General features: G+C 34.7%; 1 protein-coding gene and 2 long non-coding RNA genes across 6 annotated transcripts; 1 reads left to right on the forward strand and 2 right to left on the reverse strand.

Moving 5' to 3' along the window:
• The first annotated feature begins 7,801 nt into the window (after positions 1-7,801).
• LOC129320101 (uncharacterized) lies at positions 7,802-9,019 on the forward strand. Of its 3 annotated transcripts, none has more exons than XR_008595621.1 (4): positions 7,802-8,028; positions 8,172-8,414; positions 8,500-8,552; positions 8,714-9,019. It is a non-coding gene; the product is annotated as an uncharacterized LOC129320101 (long non-coding RNA). The 3 variants fall into 3 exon arrangements; XR_008595620.1 differs by having other exon boundaries at positions 8,504-8,552; XR_008595622.1 differs by having other exon boundaries at positions 8,172-8,390; positions 8,504-8,552.
• A 573-nt stretch (positions 9,020-9,592) lies between these two features.
• LOC129320099 (uncharacterized) lies at positions 9,593-15,924 on the reverse strand. 2 transcript variants are annotated; one of them, XM_054965285.1, is made up of 6 exons: positions 13,792-15,920; positions 12,387-12,820; positions 12,115-12,276; positions 11,716-11,791; positions 10,663-10,818; positions 9,593-9,976 (listed from the first exon to the last, which is right to left on the reverse strand). In XM_054965285.1, exons 1-6 carry the CDS (start codon positions 15,487-15,489, stop codon positions 9,845-9,847), a joined length of 2,658 nt encoding a protein of 885 aa, XP_054821260.1. In that variant the 5' UTR covers positions 15,490-15,920; the 3' UTR covers positions 9,593-9,844. The 2 variants fall into 2 exon arrangements, with proteins under 2 accessions (XP_054821260.1, XP_054821261.1); XM_054965286.1 differs by lacking the exon at positions 12,115-12,276 and having other exon boundaries at positions 13,792-15,924.
• Positions 15,925-16,815: 891 nt separating this feature from the next.
• Positions 16,816-17,832, reverse strand: LOC129320100 (uncharacterized). The gene is made up of 2 exons (XR_008595619.1): positions 17,312-17,832; positions 16,816-17,206 (listed from the first exon to the last, which is right to left on the reverse strand). It is a non-coding gene; the product is annotated as an uncharacterized LOC129320100 (long non-coding RNA).
• Positions 17,833-19,202: the final 1,370 nt, after the last annotated feature.

The raw sequence follows: 19,202 nt of genomic DNA on the forward strand, positions 1-19,202 counted from the left end.
TAGGATTTGGAAGAGGGATGAATTTATGTTGAATAAATATGGTTTTGAGGTTGTTAGTAGTGTAATAAATATTCTAGAGTATTATTTTGTTGATAGAATTGGAATTTGAGGCATTTGAGTTTATCCCTAGATTTTTATGGGTAGATTTTTGGTTAAATCTAAAAATATAAATTGATTTGTTGATATTTAGATGATTATTTGAGATGAGAAATAAATTATTATGACTATAGAATAATGATTCTAGGCTTGAAATCAAGTTTGCAATTTTTGGGTATTTTTATGTGCGAATTTTTGAAATAAAAAGAGAAATTTTGATATTAGAAAAATATTTGAATGAAATTATTGTGAAGGAGACTATTAAACCAAGTAGATAGGTTCAAATACATGAAATTAAATTTTAGAATTCAAGAGACTAAGACTAATTTCTTAAAAAAAATAAATAAATAAATATAAAATAAAATAAAATAAATACTTAGGTGTTAGAGTATGAGTGAAAATTTTGTTAATAATATTATTGACACATTGGGATATGATCAATTGTAGATTAATTTTCTTTTAACACCATTTAAGCTTTGAAAAGCTTTGGAAGTGTTGTAACTTGAGGGGTAACCTTTGACCTCTCAAAGGTTGAGGTAACCGGGGGAAATTTATTTTATGCATTTGTATATTAATTAATTAATTATGTTGGTGAAACAAAAGAATATATATATATATATATATATCTAAATTTGAAATAGTTGTTTGTAATGCATGTGGCTTTGTTGAGACCTTATGATTTGTGACCAAGTTAATTGTGACTTGGTATAAGTAATGAGATTGATGTTGATGATGATGTGCACAATCTTGACTATAAATTATGAATTAAATATATGAGTTTTTAAAATGCATTTTTTTTATTAGTATGATCATATGGCGAGAGTTCGCCTTAGTGAAGGAGTTAGCGATTACACAAAATCCATATGGTATTTGGCTATTAACTAATAATCCTAGGAGTTATAGCCACTACTTACCTTGTAAGGTACTGTAGCATTGTTCCTATTAAGGGACTTGACCCTACTGGCCTACCTGGAGTTTTGGGTAGAGCTAGTTTTGGGTATAACACCTCATAGTGTGTGATTTGGGGGAAACCGTGTTCATAAGTGAGTAAGGTAACCCTGGCCCGGTAACCCCTCATGATATGATTAAGGCTTTGGGTAGTCTCACCACATAGATGATCCCTTCCAGTTGTTAGCCCACGGATTTCATGTCAGAGGAAATAAGGGGGGATATAAGGAAGAGATTGATCATGCATATTATTATTATCATGCCATTTGAGTGATTGATGGCTATGTTGAGAATATGATTATAATTGTAAAAATGAGAACATGTAGTAATTATGCGAATAATGTATATGTGGCTATTTGTGCAAATTTTATACTTGACTTTATTCTTGAAATTATTCACATGAGTTAAATGTTAATGTAATTAACATGTTATTAATGTGATTGTTTGAATGATTACCTTGATAAATTTATTGATCACTTGCATTCATGATTAATTATCATGCATTTGTATAACTTAGATATACCTTAGTTACTGAGTGGTTGTATTCACCCCTCTCTTTTAACATATTACAGGAGCTAGCTTATTTGAGAAGAACAGAGGAAAGGAGCATTAGGCCAAGTGATAATAATCACTTCTGTAGGCCTCTCTCCTTTTATGTTGATATGTGTATTTAGTTTATGATATTATCAATTAGGATAATATATTCTTGATCCATTTGCACTATGAGTTTTGTGTAGGATGGAAAGGTATTTTGGGCTCTTGAGATTGTGTTTTGATGCTTGTATTATATTAATGGGTCAAAATATTTGTGCAAGTAAAAATAGTTATTATCATGCTTCCGTATATGTTTAATTGAATGATATGAGTTCTTAAAATATTGTAAAGACTTGGAATTCCTTTATATTAAATAGTTTGTGAAAAATAAATACATATTAAGAATTCATTTAGGTTAATCTCGTATTGTATAATCCATTTGGGTTAGTTCTTGATTAACCATGGTTAGTATGATGATTAAGTCCTAATTTAGGATGCCTGTTACAAAAGGGAGTTGATGGCAATAGTCATGGCAGTCAAGAAGTAGTGACGTTATTTATAAGGGAATAAATTTATCATCCAAACATATTAGAAAGCCCTAAAATATTTGCTTGACTAGAGAATAGTTAAAGAGAATCAACATAAATGGGTTTCTAAGTTGATGTGGTATAGGATTGAAATTGCTTATAAGCTCGATAAGGATAATAGAGCAGCTGATGTGCTCTTTAGGAAAGAAGAACCCATGGAAATGATGGGATTTTCTCCGTAGTAATGCAAAAACATTGAAGAGTGGGAAAAAGAGGTGCAGTTAGACTCAAAACTGAGCCAAATATTGCAGTAGATAATTACTAAGCCAGGAAGTATTAAGGGGTACAACTTAAATAAGGGTTGTTTGCATTATGAGGGAGGATGGTTCTACCCAAGAATTCCACTCTAATTCCCTCGTTACTTTAAGGGTACCATGATTCACCTATAAGAAGACATGCGGGCTATCTTCGAACCTACAAAAGATTGAGTAATATTGCATATTGGGAGGGAATAAAGAGAAAAATATAGCAGTACGTTGCTCAATGTGATGTATGCTAAAAGAGCAAGTACCAAGCCTTATCTCCAGCTAGCCTTTTGCAACCCCTCTCGATTCCTCAAAATGCATAGGACATTACTGAGCTTCCTAAATTTCATAGGTATGACACCATTTTTGTTGTTATTAATAGACTCACCAAATATGCTCTTTTCCTACCTTTATCCTACCCCTTTACGGTCAAGGATATTATTGAAACTTTTGTGAATGAGATTGTCAAGTTGCATGGTTTTCCAAAAACAATTGTTTCAGATAGGGATAGGGTGTTTATAAGCCAATTTGAAAGAAATTATTCAAGCAAGCTAGTACTTGATTATGTTTAAGTTCTGCCTACCACCTTGAGTCTGATGGGCAAATTGAGAATTTAAGTTAATGATTAGAAACTTATTTGGGCTATTTTACTAGCGAGAAGCATAAATATAGGCTAAATGACTGCCCTGTGTAGAATATTGCTATAATACATCCTATTATAGTGTAGTAGGGATGTAACCATTCAATAAATAGATCTAGTTTCACAATTAGATCATTGCAGCCTTAAAGGAAAATCTAAACTTAGCTCAAAGTAAGATGAATTTACAAGCTAATAAGCATTGTTGGGATGTTGAATTGGAGGTTCATGACTTGGTTTATGTGAAGATTAGGCCTTATCAATTGGAAACTATTGCTTAAAAAATCAATGAAAAATTAAGCCTATGCTTCTTTGATCCCTTTAAGGTTGTTGAGAAGGTTGGCAAGCTGGATTTACCCTCCTCAACCTACATTTATCCTATTTTCCATATTTCCTAGCTTAAAAAATAATTGCATTTTCCTATAGTAACTCTTACTATACCTGTTGCATTATCTCACGAATTGGAGCTCTGGGTATAGCAACAAGAGATTCGCAAAGTCAAAAAGCTTTTAAACGATCAGTAAGAGATCCTTGTGAAATGGAAAGATTTACCTTAGTTTGAGAACTCTTGGGAGACTCTTGATACAATTTGCAGATTTTCCTCTTGAGGACAGGATAAAGCTTTTAGTGGAGGGCAATGATGTGATCATGAGATTTTCCTAGACTTACAAGAGGAGGTTAGGAAAGCAAATTCAAACTTATAAGACTAGGTTAAAAGGAAAAAAAATAAAGGGGAAATGAAATATCCAACTGAACAAGACTCTTAGCCTAAGGTTCCTAATTTTATGGAATAGATAATTATGCTGTAGGGTGGCTGTGGGTTCAGCCTAAATTATAGAGTCACTTTTTTCTTACTTAATATTTTATTACTGTTGTTTTAAGCACTCAAACCATGTTTTTGAACTCATAGATTAGAGAAGAGAGTACTGGTATCTCGAATACCAATAAGAGACCTTTGTGTGTATGTTGTTCATTGTACTTCATATTGTATTGTGTCCCTATAATAGGGAATAGGGTTTTGGCCATAATCAGTGACTTCCTTTTGTAACGTTGATTCAATTACTCAGTAATTATACCAAAACTTAAGAATTTCCCTTCATTCCTTTGTTCGTTCCATTTAATTTCTACTGTGAACTGTTGGATAAGGCTGAGCTCTATCAAATGACCACTTTAATTCCCAACAAGTTACTACAATGCGGAAAGATTTTTTTCACTAGCCTTTACCTCTACTTTCCCAATGCCAAATCTCAAGAATTTATTAGTCAGCCTTATTATGAGTTTCGAAAGCTTATGAATCCTGTTAACTCTTGCATAAACGTTACTTTGTGTGAAGGTTTCATGGGTGGCTTCTCAATCTAGGGTGATCTTATTTCTCCATAGCTATCTTCTATCTATGGTAGTATTGATGACTTTCAATTTTATTTCCTTCTATTGGCTCTCTTAATTTGGTCCAAGTTCTTCAATGGGTTTTTGTCATTCAATTGGCATTTGATCCTAGATCCTAAAATTTTATTTGAATCTCCTTTCTAATTAGCAATGTAATCACATAAATATTGCATACCTTGTGTTTGACATAATGCTTCACTAGCCTTTCTGCTTTACCTATTGAACTTGTTGACATATATCTTGGTCTGCCAATCTTATTATCAATCTTTATTATGATTTTTGACCCTGGTCTTGCTAGAGGATGCTTGTTCTTAACCCTCCTTGGCTATCCTTGTTCTTGGAAGCAACAGGCTTTGCTCATGTTCTACATAATCCATGGAAGAGGAATTATACTACTATAGAAATTCCTCTTGAACCTTTATTATCAAAGCTCTCTCTCACTCAAAGTAAAGACAAACAAAGTGAGTCTATGTACACATTTTGTTAGTAGTCAGACATTGCTAATCTATTTCCCATTTTGGAATCACAATCACATCAAATGAATTGTATGAAGCTTTACCATATACCCATCAAGATTGTTTCTCTAGTTTGTATCTTCAAATATTCATTTGGATCAATGCAAGTTAGTGAGAAAGTCCCTCAAAATGATGTTATTTCTGCCTTTTCATTTTTTGTTACCTTTCAGAGCATGCGTAATTCTAAGAGATGGTTGCTTGATGTAATTGTCGTCAACAACATGATTAAGAGGCAGCACAAATATTTTGCTATAGTTTTGCTTCAAGAATATTATGCAATGGTGATTCTAAAGTTGACTACATATTGTGCTGTCAATAATCTTGCTTTTGCCTTTGGCCTCAGTTTCAATATGTTTTTTCATATTTTCTTGGGGTCTGGGAAATAAGGAACAACTCAATGCTTGGACATTTGGCACGCCCCACTACACTTTCACCTGTAGCAAATTTTCTTTAATACCTGGACACTATTGCTTCTCCACCCAAATGTGAGTGTTGTTATTGTAATCCCAAGCCTAATGGGGTTTTATATTCAACTTTTCAAGAAACCTACAGCAATGTGGCTTGGTCGTCCTAATTTTTTTTTTTTTAATATTTGTGGTACATTAGTGTGCTCACTGTTTGATATGTCATAGGACATACTTCCTGACATTGGTTTTCATGTGGCTATGATTCGAAAGGGAATCCTTACCCATGACTGTACTGTGGCAATGCAAGAAGAGAACCATGACATGGCATTACATTCACAAGTTGTTTGATTTCTGGACCCATGAAAGCCTTTATTTTGCTTCAATTGAAACACCACCGCTCACGTTATAGTTTCTAAGCCAAAGCCAAGAATTTCTATGACGTAAAAGTTACTTGGATCTCTCTGGTTCATTCATAAAGAAAGTGCCCGACCTTTAACCTTGAGGACATGGTCAATGTCCATGACCATGAGGGGGTAATGTAATGGATTGACTTAAGAAGGATTTGGACCAAGAAAAAGAAACTAATGGGCCATCTACATATAATGGGGCCAGAAGAATTGGAGTGGGTTAAGAAAGAAGTGAGGATAAATTGAGATGAAAAAGGGTTTTGAAGGGAAAAGAATTTTGTGAAGACTCTCTCTCTCTATGGCGTTCTACTCCCTTCGGGCATTGTCATTGTTACCAGTATCAGTGGATTAAAGTAATATGTATTTCTCAAAGCTCGGATTTATTCAATAGATGTGAGTACAACATATAAGCATTGTCAGCTCAGTAACTGATACAGATTCTGGCCCACAAGTCACGTGATAGCAACTAAACACACTAACCAACTTAGTTATAAAACAGACTTGGTTTTATTCTATTATCTCCTATAATTGCGACGGTAAATTCTCTCCTTCTTCGTCTTTTTGGAATCCCATGGCTACCTTTCCCTTTATGTTTCCTTCTTTCTATAAAATTGCAGTTTTGTAATTTCCTTATATTGATTCTGAAACTATCGTTTGGGATTGGGAATTTTCTGTCAATCAATGTGTTATACGCATTTGAGTTCATGACATGAGGTAAAACGTGTTTAAATTTTGATGCACGATTTAAGTTCCATTTCTCTAATTCTGTTTGCCATAGAGGCATAAGTTGACTCTTTGGAATTGTCAATGGAGACCGTGGTGGAGATGACGACGCTACAACTACCGCCCCTCACAGCATAAGTTTCACCTTCTCACACTCTCATATCATTTCTGCATATTAAGGATCAGTTTGCTAGTTTTAAGGGTTCAAGGACCAACACCTAAGATTATTGGGCCGAATTAAAAGTTAGTTTAAATTATAGGAATTAAAAATAATATTATTTTTCAAATAAAGAAAAAAAGGACAATTATGGACTCGGGAAAATAAGTAATAAAAATTGAGGATCTCAAAATCTTAAAATTCAATTTAAGAACTGTGGTCTTTTTTGCAGTTTTTTTAAAAAAATCTTTTAACTTAAAAGACTTTTCACACTAACCAAGTAATTGTGCATAACGACAGTCAAAAGGGTATTTTTAAACAACAAAAGGAAAAACAAGATCCTTAAATGTTAATTTCATAATTTTGTAGCCCTAAATTATTATTACTGTTTCTTCAAGGTCCTTAATTTTATTATTTTATTATTGTTTAAAATATCACTCTTCTTTATTCAAACATATTCAAATTAATGATGTTTGGGTTAAGAAGCCAAAAGGTTGGTAATCATAATTGATTAATAACTCTGTAGATATCTATTAAGTATTAATACACTTATATATCTCAAACCAATAATCAAAATTTGCATGCTCTAGAAAATGGGATAATTTCATTAAAGGATCAATGATGTGACATTATTGCAAACGAGATTCAAATAAATTTGAAATTTCACAGCAATAATTTAAGCTTAAATTGAAATTAAAATGTAAGACAAAATGACTGAAATAAACTTCTCAAGTTAAAATCATAATTTTAATGTTTTACGCATTTAACAAGTATGTTTTGAGTTAACAAGTTATCAAATTATGTAAGGAAATTAACAATTAAAAATAAAAATTTTATCAAATAACTATGAGGAACTAATATGTAAGCAATTTTGCTCTTGGTCTATAATTTCGTGGATATTTTTGTCCCTTTATTAGTTTACCTCATTAAAGACTGACACGTAACATGCATAGTCAGTATTTAACGGTCAAAGTTAATAGCGTTAGGTCAAAGTTAACAGTATGATTACTTTTGCATTCATCTATGTAACGTTATGAGTATTTTTATCTTTTTTTTCATTTTAGGATATTGAGTGCTTGTGGTAGACCACTTTGTGAGTATTTTTATTTCTTCAGGAATCAAGGTTTCCTTCTTTCTGTACGAAATTCTTCCAGTTTAATCCGTTCGTGTTTGAACCTCTTATGTATTCCGTCCAAATAGTAAGAAGGATAGGATTTTGCACGGCTGCACCAGCAGAGTCAGTTCTTCTTCTAGGTTGCCGAAACATGATTTAGCTTTTCCCAAAATATATACACAAGAATTGGCTCTTAAACCTGGAGGAAGCATGCATCCTATGTCACCAGTTTCACTTCGAAGACCCGAACGCTAAAGTTTCTTTCCTAATAGGTGTCCAAGCCGTGATAAATGGCTAAGAATTATTGCCTCTTGGACGAGTTTCAATAGTCAAACACCCCCCCCCAAAAAAAAAAAAAACAAAATCCCCGGGATGCGAAACTTATCTTACCATTCATGTTTTGTTTTGTGGACAGGGCGATGGGTTCAAAATTCCAACCTACGATGAATAGTAAAAGGGAAAAAGTTTGAGTACAGCTTTCACCACCATCCAAGGTCAAGGTAGAAAGTCTGAGGTCCGATCATCTCCATTGTGACCAATTGCAGCCATCAGGTCAAGATTTGGCTACAGAGGATAGGTTTGAGTTTGGGCAATTTGTTGCGCTTGAGAAGCCGTGCTTGATGAAGAATACTGGGTCCGTAATGAATTGTTACATAAGGTGCAGTTCTTGTATTAGCTGGCTTCTTGTTTCTGTACGTCAAAATAACATTCCATGGTACTCCATTTTTCGTTTTTTGTGGTAGACAGCAGCGTGGCTAAGGGCAGAAAGTCACTGGGAGGATCGAACTCACGAACGGTACGGAATATAGTGTGCTAGAAATGTTCTTTCATAAACCTATTCAATTTGTTGTCCCCATTGTCATTCAATTTTAAGCGGATCCAATTGATTCCCATTAAAGGAAAGAAAAGTAAAAGGTTAACTGCCTGTGCCACTAATTCTAACTATGGCTTTTCCAGATATGTTGATAACTACATAAGAAAATTTGCGGAGCAGATCGGAGTCAATGCCAACCACTATGATGAGACCGTGTAGTCACTGTATTTATATAACGAAATTTGAGGTAACCCAATCCTTAATTTGTTATGCATTGCATGGACTGCGGTTTTTTATCTTTTTCATATACAGAATACAGACATATAGATGCCTAGGGGCTTCCCAATATCCTTTTCAGATGGTCGAAATGGCGCGCGTTCAGTTGTCACCCGAGCAACCATAATTGCTTCGTTTTCATATATAGTTCAATACAGTACCTGTTCGATCCACAGTTATACATGCTTTGATTGGACACACCAATTAAAGTTATATTTGGATGTGGTTTTCTAACATGTAATTTCGATAAATATTTAGATGATTTTAATAGAAATTACTTTTAGACACATAAGTTACTAAAAAAGATGCAAGTTTTAAAATATAGTATTGATGAAAGTGCTCATGATATCATTAATTTTAACTTGATTTAAATATAATTTAATGTATTTAAATGCATTTATATTTATACATGCATATAGATTTAATTACTGATAGAACACAATAATATAATACAATTCACATAATTAACTTCACCTAATAGGATACAATTGGTTGTTTGTTATGTTTATATATGTATATAAATGTGACTGTTGATTGAAGACACTGATATAATACAATCCATGAAATTGACTTCATCTAACAAGATTAAACTGGTTGTTATATTTACATATGTGTATACATATAATCACAATTTTGAAAAATATATTACAAAACAGTTTTTTTAAAAAGAAATCAAACAATACCTAAAGCGTTCCAGTTTGATGCCTAGGAAGAAAATTAAGGTTTTAAAAGCTGTTTGTATAATATAAAATTGAAAATAGCCTCAATGGATTGCGTATTTGCGTTTATATGTGATCATGCATAAATGTCAGATCAGACGAATTAGGCGTTAGAATACATCAAAGGCAAGACAATCAAACGTCGTGAATGCGTCTGCATTTCCCAAGGCTCGTCCAAATTAGTTCTAGATCTTCAGTTTAAAATCACGAATCCAAGGATATATGAGAATATCATGCGCCAACCCAAATGCAAGAACTCTCAGACCACTGAATTTATAATTAAACCGAGGAATAGTGCAAAGCGTGTTGCTGACTGTTGGGCACCTTGACATGCCGCAATAGAGGAGACATCTTCAAACCAATTATATGGATCTCCGGATTGGAGTGGCCATTCAGAAAAACATCTGTAATCTGCGAAGATGCAGAGCTCAACATTTAAAACCTTAAAGGTAATTTATCTCTATACAGATTACGGTTTAGATCCCCTCCAGTAATATTCATAGTCTATAATAAGAGAGTGACACTGCAATAAAAATGTATAGGATCTGATTCATTTATCTACACTTTCTTTTTAAAAAATATAACTTTTAGTCTCTAAATTCTCTCCATTATCAATTCAATCCTTAGCGCAAGATAATTCAATTCTTATAATTTATCAAGTTAAAAAATTACTGGCAAAACAAATTAAGTTAAAAAAATATATAAGCACTGACTTGTCCTAAGTAAGAATTTAGAGGGACTGAGTTATTCCATACAGGACTGAATCAATAATTACAAAAATAACAACAACAACTACTACTACTACTACTTTTTGGCCTTGAACTTATTCTCTATTATCAATTTCATTCCTCAATTTTGGCTTGAAATTCAATATCTATAGTTTATTAATTTGGAGCAATTCAATTTTTATAGTTTTTTCTTTTTTTGGACTCGGTATAATTTATAGTTTAGAGATTAAAAATTATATTATCTCTTAAGAAAAATTCAGACACTAATTATATTTCCCTTTTTCTTTTAGCCATCTCTTCCTTATAGTACTATATTCAGTAATTAATTTAAAGCGGTGAAGGATTTGAACTATATTTAATTATTTATACCTGCGTGCAACCAAAAAGTTTAAGTAGCTTCAGAGATGAGCAACAATCCACAATTAGACCCACTGCATTGTCTGTCAAATTTCGGCACCAGGACAGATCCAGAGTAAGCAAATTTTTTGCACGGCTTGCAAGTGACAAGGCTGTGTGAGGGCCAACCTGAATAAATTCAATGTTGCACACAGTAAGGGCAATATTATACACAGTAAGGGCAACATTATATAGAAGATTTAACAGCTGGGCCACTCTAGAAACTAAAGAGCTAACTGAGGAACAGATAGCAAGAAGATTAACAGCCTCAATATTTACTATTCAAAGAGGAGTAAACTCATCAGTACAAAAGGGGGGGGGTTAAAAAAAGAGTAAACTCCATGTTGAATTAACAGCCAAACAGAACTTTGTTCCGGGTTACACTACTAAGAATAGAGACTGAGATCGAACTCCAGATGGTAAACTTGACACAATCAGCTTACTTGAGGATATCTTATACATTTTGAAATCAAATGTTGGGAGGATAGACGCAGGTCAATCCACAATCTTATCTCATCCATCATAATTTATTAAGTTAATAAAAAAATTACAGTTAAACAGGAATGATCAAGTGTATGCCTAACAAGAAAATATTAAAGGAAAAGAGAGTTGGGTGTTCTGACACTTCTGCAGTAACTACTCATAATCCCCCAACTTTTTAAGCTAAGGTGGCGCTATTGGTCTGGAATTTATGGGAAGAGACCACATACACCCATTCTCTAACAGAGGGGTGTGCGTGCGAGTGGGGTGTAGATGAATGAATTTATCCTTTCATGAGCACAAAACAGCCTTTCCAGCAACCCTAATTATTAGCCTTTATTACAGTCTGTTAAAATTATTTTATTTATTTATTATCTAGGTTCAGCTGCACTAATCTTCTATACGTTTGATTTTGGACCTCAAACTGCTTTGTGAAACAATGAGATCGAATCTGGAACTGTTCAATGTGTTTAAAATGTGCGTGTAGCGAGCATGACATGCACTGCCAAGCAAGAAGAGAATCAGGGAGGAACGGAAACAAGGTACCTTCCTAACATTATTGAGGGAAAGTTCTCTCAAAGACTCTCCCATGGTCTCCAAGAAAGCAGCAATTGCTTCATCACTGTAATGAGAAAAAAGTTGCGTAAATTTATTCAACAATTAGAAGGCCTGAAATTTGATAGATTCAAGCTATGAAGCACAATCAGAAGTATATGAAAAAGATGCTCTCAACATTCCAAGAGCCAAGACAGTTACACAGTTAGAAACTCCTATAAGTAGCCTCAGACAAGTAGACTGAATCACTGTCTACATAAAGAACAGAATTATATATATAAAGCACATAAAAAAAACATCAGATAAACACACAAAGCAACTAGTGAAAAGTGAAAACAACATAGAAAATGATAATGCAAGAAGGCTCAGGAGGACAGGGACACCACCAACCTGAAGGCATTGCAGCAAAGTTTCAGAATATTAAGTGCTTGACAACCATTTGTAAGATATAACATGGATGAATCTGATAATTTAGACAAGTTCATAAGATCAAGCGCACATAACTGAGGACAGTGTTCAGCAATGACTTTCACTGATAAATCAGTCAACTTTCTGCATGTTGAGAAATACAAATCAACATTCAACTTGCTCAAATACTTGTATGAAAACACTCTTAAGGAGATTCAAAACATTAATAGGGTCAGTTCTCATATGGTACTCACACACAATCCTTTAAAACAAGCTCCCTCATGTTGTGACCACGGGAAATGATATAATCCTTGATAAAATCATCACAAACAGTCTGAATACCAGCTACCGACAAAACTTCCAGATGTTCAAGCTTCATCAGTGCAGGCACAATTTGTGCAGCATCAATGCCTTGGCAATCATCAAGATACAACTCTCTCAGAAGTGATCCTAATGAATCTGCCAAGATATAAAGGCTGGTAGATGTGAGAAGGGAGCACTGGCTAAGATTGATTGATCGAAGGGCAGGGGCAGAAGAAACTAATGAACGCAAACCCCCATCTGAAAGACGGCATGCACCACTGAGGGACAAAGTAGTTAATCTAGGTAAATGCCTTGGTGCCTGTGCCAAAGTAGAGCATAGTACATAATCCGGCAAACAGCGACCACACTGATCAAGTTGTAACACCTATTACACAAGTGAAAAACAACATAAATTTGACTCCCCTGAGTTCTAGAATTAGAATCCCACAAGAAACTTCAAATCAAAACCAAAAAAAAAAAAATTCCTCCAAAAGAAATAGAAAATGCATAAACTAAAAGCTACCACACAACAAAAATCAGATGACATAATAAAAACTACTAGCAAAAATATGAGGGAATTCACAAAAAAAAAGATACAAAAAGGAGAAGAGAAATTGCAATGTCAGTCATCAAGAAATAAAAAGCACTAAATTAAGGCTCTCTGGGACTAAGAGAGGAGAATAAAATTATAAGGTCCAGTCCACTTCCCATTTTTTGTTGGTTTTTTTTTTTTGGGGGGGGGGTGTTACATAATTACATCCAAGTCAAACTAGCTTACATAACAAAGCAACTGCAAAGTAAAATCAGATTGATGCAAGATGTGTAAAGACAACCATATTTAACTAAGCAGATTAAAGGAGTAATTTCACATGATAAATAGAGATCAGCTTTAAACAAAAGCAAATCTTATAGATGTCTCGCCATACTACATAAAATTTGCATAGCTCATAGCTCCATTTAGGAAGATTATTTCTCATCAAAAAAATCCACTCATATATGCATAGAATAGGTGTTAATTCATACACATGATCAATGCCATAAAAGTGAAATACTAAAATTCCAACCCAATCAATTATAGTGCTTTTGTACCTAGAAGATATTCTAAATAATGTTATCTTACATAATACTGAAAAGAAGCCCACCAATACTAATCCATTAAAGATTCTGGCATTCAGGTAATATAATGTTGGTCAGCCCTCTTTTCCTTATGATGTAAGCCAACGCCATGCTTATGAATGATAATACTATACTCATAATCAGAATTCGGATTAAAAAGTATGACACAGAATTCAAACATCAAAATGTAATAAAATTGCAATAAATACTGAAAGCTATCATATAACTCTAGGAACATACCGCCAAACTTGTAGTGCTGCACATTTGAAAAGATTCTGTGAACTGCTGCTCTGTCATCCATGAGCAATCCCTTAGCCGAATCTCCATGGGTGATCCACTGACAAGAAGTTCAAAAAAATGACTGTTCATTTTTCGACAATCGCATAACAACTGACTGAGTTTATGCCTCAGAGCATCAGGGACATTATTAAGGGAAACAATTGCATCTGCATTCTTGGTGAGAACGTTAAGGCATAGTTCTTGCAGTGATGGGATTGAGAATCTTGCACCTATTTTCCCTTGATTCCTCTTGGGAAGCCATTTTACGGATACAGGTGAACTTCTCTCTGAAGAGGCACCACCTGTTTGCATACTTTTCAGTGCTCGATCTTTGATAATTTTCATAGCCGTTGAGAAAGGACCTGGCCAGTCTTCAGTTTCATTTTCGACTTCAGCTTCGCTAGTCAATTGGTCATGTTCCTCATCTGCTGCAAAATGAGCATATTGAGAAGCATTTGCCCTGGCTATATCCCTGAAATGTTCCATGTATTCGTTCCTTCTTGAACCATACTCTCTTATACTCATGTTTATCAACTGTTCTTGACCTCGTGAGGCTGTATTGTCTCCTAGATGGTTGGCAACTTTAGTAATACGATCGCCTGAATTGGATTCTAAGCCCATTCCAGCTTCTTGACTATCATTAGGTAAGAAATCATCACAGCTCCGCCCTTCATCCACGTTTTCAATAACATCCCCCTTTTCACCAGCACCAACTAACTTTCTTTTGCCTTTTCTATCACCTTTTGATTGCCTTGTATCACAGATCAGCCCTTCATCCACGTTTTCAATAACATCCCCCTTTTCACCAGCGCCAACTAACTTTCTCTTGCCTTTTCTATTACCTTTTGATTGCCTTGTATCAACTGACTTGGAACCATCCATGTGAAGTTCTTTATTTCCCTTATCTTCACTTCTCATTTTTCGACCACGCTTAGCACCACCAGCAACATCCTTATAAATGGATGCAGCATCCATAAAACTTTCAACAGTTTTCCCTCGGCATTCAATTTTTTCAAGAGTCTTGTCCATAGGATTCTCTAAATCCGTTCCTCTCTTAGGTATAGTCTTTCCCGACCGTAAATTGAGAAAACCGTTGCTTCTTTCATCTCCACTGCATTCAAAACTGTCTAAATGAACATCCAAATTCAACCCCCACTTCCTCTTAGCCTTAGAGGACTTGGGCCCAGGAATCCGCGAACTTGATCCATGCTGACACGAATCTGATCCGCCTCTGCTCATTTCATTAAACAATTCCACTTCCACTCGGTCAGTATTGTCCGCCAGTTCCAAATCCCTGATTTCATTTCCACTAGAGTCCAACCCCATGTCATGATCATCCGAACGAGACACGCGGGGGACACCAGGCTCCCAAGAAATTTTGCTCTGGAACTCGGGGTCCTCGGGAAATGAGCAATCCCCATCTGTACTAATGGGGGAAGGATCAGATAGGGGGCGTGCAGCAACATCCATTCGGGAGGCGAGAAGGAGACGAACGCTCCGCCTCCGAACGGGAGCGGAGGGAGGAAGAGAATAGGAAGCGAAGGGGGAAGATGGGCACGGTAGGAGGGAAGAAGGAGAAGGTTCGTGAGGATGGAATGGAGTGATTGGGGGGCTGGGATTAGGGTGGGAGGCTTTGGGGGTAGTTTTGGAGTGAACCATTTGGCTGAAAGAGGAAAATAGGAGTGAGCACTGAGCAGGAGTAATGATTCAGCAGAGTCGAGGAGAAAGTAGAGGTTCAAATAGGCTGCACCGCTGCAGGCTTCAAAGAACGCGCGCGGAAGCTTCCCCCATACGCCTCTCCGGATGCCTCTTTCCCGCCATCGCTGACGCACGCGGCACAGCGCGGTCGATGCATTTTTTCCTAAATTATTACTCAATTTCTATTTATAAATTATCCTCAACATATTTGACTAGCGTAAAAAAAAATTAAAATTTATTAACTTTATTTTAAAATTTTAAAAAATTTTAACTTTATCTTAATAAATATATAAATTTTAATAATATATTTTTTTGATTGGTAAAAAAAATTATGATAAAAAATTAATGATATAATTTATAAATACTGTTAAAAAAATTTTTTCTCTCTACTCTATAAATAAAATCAAAAAAAATACTTCAAGTTCAAGGGAATTACATTGAGTCTTACATAATATAATCATTTAAACTCCTTTTAAGCAAGTGAAAAATCTTTTAAAAAATAAAATTGCATAAAACTTGATCAAATCTGTGAAAAATATTTAAAATAAAAAAGTACTAGATTAATCATCATAACATAACAACTTGAAATATGAAATTTTAATAGCAAAAGTAAAAAAAATTAAAATCCATTTTTATTTTTAAACTATATTTCAAAAAATATCTAGTGTTCAATATTTTTTATAATCCAATCCACTTCTTAAACTTGCAAGGAAGAATGACAAATAAAAACTTGTAAGAATATTTATGTTAAATTGTAATTTTTTAATATTAATGTTAAATAAAAAATTTTAATATTGAAACATGATTGGAGAAATATTAAAATTTAAAAATATCAATATTAAAAAATTATAATTTAACATAAATATTCTTACAAGTTTTTATTTGTCATTCTCCCAACTTTTAAACCCAAATCACCCAATGTTTTGTTGTTAAACTCAGTTAAGTTTGACTGTTAAATTGGTTGATTAAAAACTGACACTTGGCAGCCCCCGAGGGCACCGGATATTCCTCCTCTTGCCAACTCATCTCTCTCTTCCATCTTCTTCACATCACCAAGTCCATAGCAAAAACCTTCAACCTTCACCATCTCCTTTAGCATCCACATTGCAAATCTCTCCATCCTCACATCACAAAACCAGAACAAAAAGTCTGCACTGTTCATTTGGAGGATTTGCAATGTGGCATAGTCACTCATCACCTTCTCTCTCCATCGCATCAAACAAACTTGTTCCCTAAATGAAAAAAATGAAAAACTAGCGAAGGATCAAATTCTGGAACTAAAGCATCAAACATCAAAAGAATCATATTTCATTTCAGTTGAACACAGTCAAGGGAAAAAGAAAGAAAGAATCAAAACCCAACAGTCAGGGAAAAGAGAAAGACTCGAGCCCATAAATCCATAAAAGTAATCAGTGAACTTGAACTCACAGAAACCTAGAAATCAAACCCAAAAAAATGACTTGAATCAATCGAACCTGGAAACAAAAAATTGAATCAAATCAAGGCCTCATCAAAGGCCAAAAACCCAGAAAAGTCAAAGTTTATACAAGATCTTATGCCATGTGTCGAACTCGATGGCGATGAAGGGGAATTTGTTGGAGTTGAGGATTTGGTCACCATCATTATCGTCATCAATGGGTAGAGCCAGAGGAGCCAAGACAAAGGAATCAAACCCAACCTAAGAATCAAATCCAACAAATTAAACCCCTTGAGATTCGAAAATAAGATACTAGTGGATGAAGAATGTTTGGAAGCTAGAACGTTGAGCTTAGCCGAGACCTACCTCCCCCTGTCCATTGCCAACAATGAAGCCACTATCACTGCCACTCCTCCTTCCTTAGCCCCATTTGTCAGATGTGACAAACAAACATAAAGGATAAAGATGGAAGTGGATTAGGAAGACTCTAGATTTGAAGATCGAAGATGATGGAGTTGATGTTGGTCGCGATGATGGAGCACTTCCCTCTGTTTCTTTCCTCATCTCCTTCTTTTTCTATTCTTCTCCTTCTCCAATTCAACATCATCCAAATCCGTATGAGATGTGTATTGAGGACTCCTTGTGTGGGTTTGATGGAAATCGAGATAGATACGGGAGAGAGGAGGAAGATATAAGGGCGAGAGAAGAGCTGACGGTGAAGGGGGAAGATGAGGTGGCAAGTGTACACTTCGGCTGAGGTGGAATATCTAAGCAGACAAGGACTACCAAGTGTCAAATTTTAATCAACCAAAATAATTTAACAGTCAAACTTAATTGGATTTAATGACAGGACATTGGATGATTTGGTTTTAAAGTTTGAAGGGTGAATCGGACCAAAAAAAAAAATATGACACTAGATACTTCTTAGGAGTTAGGATATGATTCAAGGATGAAAATAAATTTTAGCCCAACAAAATACACGATAGAACGGGGCAAAAGACCATTCCAGCACCATATTCACCATGGCAATTTTGCCGAGAAAACAAAAATGCGCTACGTGAATCTTTTTTTTTTTTGGCCAGGCTACGTGAACTATTTGACCTATTCTTTGAAAGCCTCTCTCTCTCTCTCTTCTCCCACTCTTGCCAGCTTCAATTCAAACATGGCGCCTCATGTAGCATGTAGGAAGCTATTTAGTGTTCTTTCTTTCTTTCCTTCTTTTTTGTCAGGGTAAATCTTGTACGTGGTTTGATAAGAATTTAGTTTAACCTTGAGCTGGGCATAAAATCGCACATCAGTTCTATTTTAGATTCAATGCCTTCATTTTTAAAATTTCAAAAATTCAAATTTTAAATTCAAGCTTTTCCTCCTTTTTCTTTATTCTTCTTTAATTTTACTTAAACTCTTCTTTTTTAATTTACTTGTCCAATTTTAAGTTCCCATTAAGCACACGAGTCGAATTGCAAGTTCTGGAAACATTCATTTATTCAAAAACTTTCACAAGTCTAATTAACAATGTATCATGCATTTTTGGAGAGAGAAATCCTGAATATAAATCAAAATCACAAAAACAGGGATATTTGATTACTTGATCGTTTACTTGTTATCATTAATATTGCAATTCTCAACTTCGCTGCAGAGCATTAACAAAAGCAAACGAGACATCTTTCGAGGTAAATTCATGCAACTTTTCGAGGCACCACAAAGGAATATTGAGACAGATAAGAACTGGCATAACCATTAGGGCAGCACTTTCCGTGCTTACAATCGGGTCTAATTGAACAGTGCATCCAATCTAAAATATAGTCATCTACAGCTAAATTATCCAGATATGCTTACAAAAATAGTAGTCCCATAGATAATTACACTGCAATACAAGAAGCGTGAGGAAATGAAAAAAATTAGATAAACTTAGAGCATTTGGCAATAATTATTTCTCTTTCCGGGAATCTTCATTTTGGTTTTTTAGCATTAATATAATATATTGGCCAAGGAGCTTATAAATTAAATTAGACTGCATAGATTAGAAAGTTCTAGTTAGGGAAGCTTTATCTTGTTAAAAAATATTATGATTGAAGTTTCTCGTGTGGAACTATTCACGCTCATGTCGTGTAGATAACATGAATAATCCATTATTAGCAAGATATGGTTTACCGTATAAAAGGAAAAAAGAAGAAAACCCCTTTTTCGAATAAATATCACAACTAACATTTACAAATGACAATAACCAAAAAAGTACCAAGATCCCAAGCAATGG

The sequence above is a fragment of the Prosopis cineraria genome, unplaced genomic scaffold, assembly GCF_029017545.1.
Source record: "Prosopis cineraria cultivar Desert tree isolate PC_DT_omini unplaced genomic scaffold, ASM2901754v1 PC9, whole genome shotgun sequence".
In the NCBI taxonomy this organism is placed as follows: Eukaryota; Viridiplantae; Streptophyta; class Magnoliopsida; order Fabales; family Fabaceae; genus Prosopis; species Prosopis cineraria.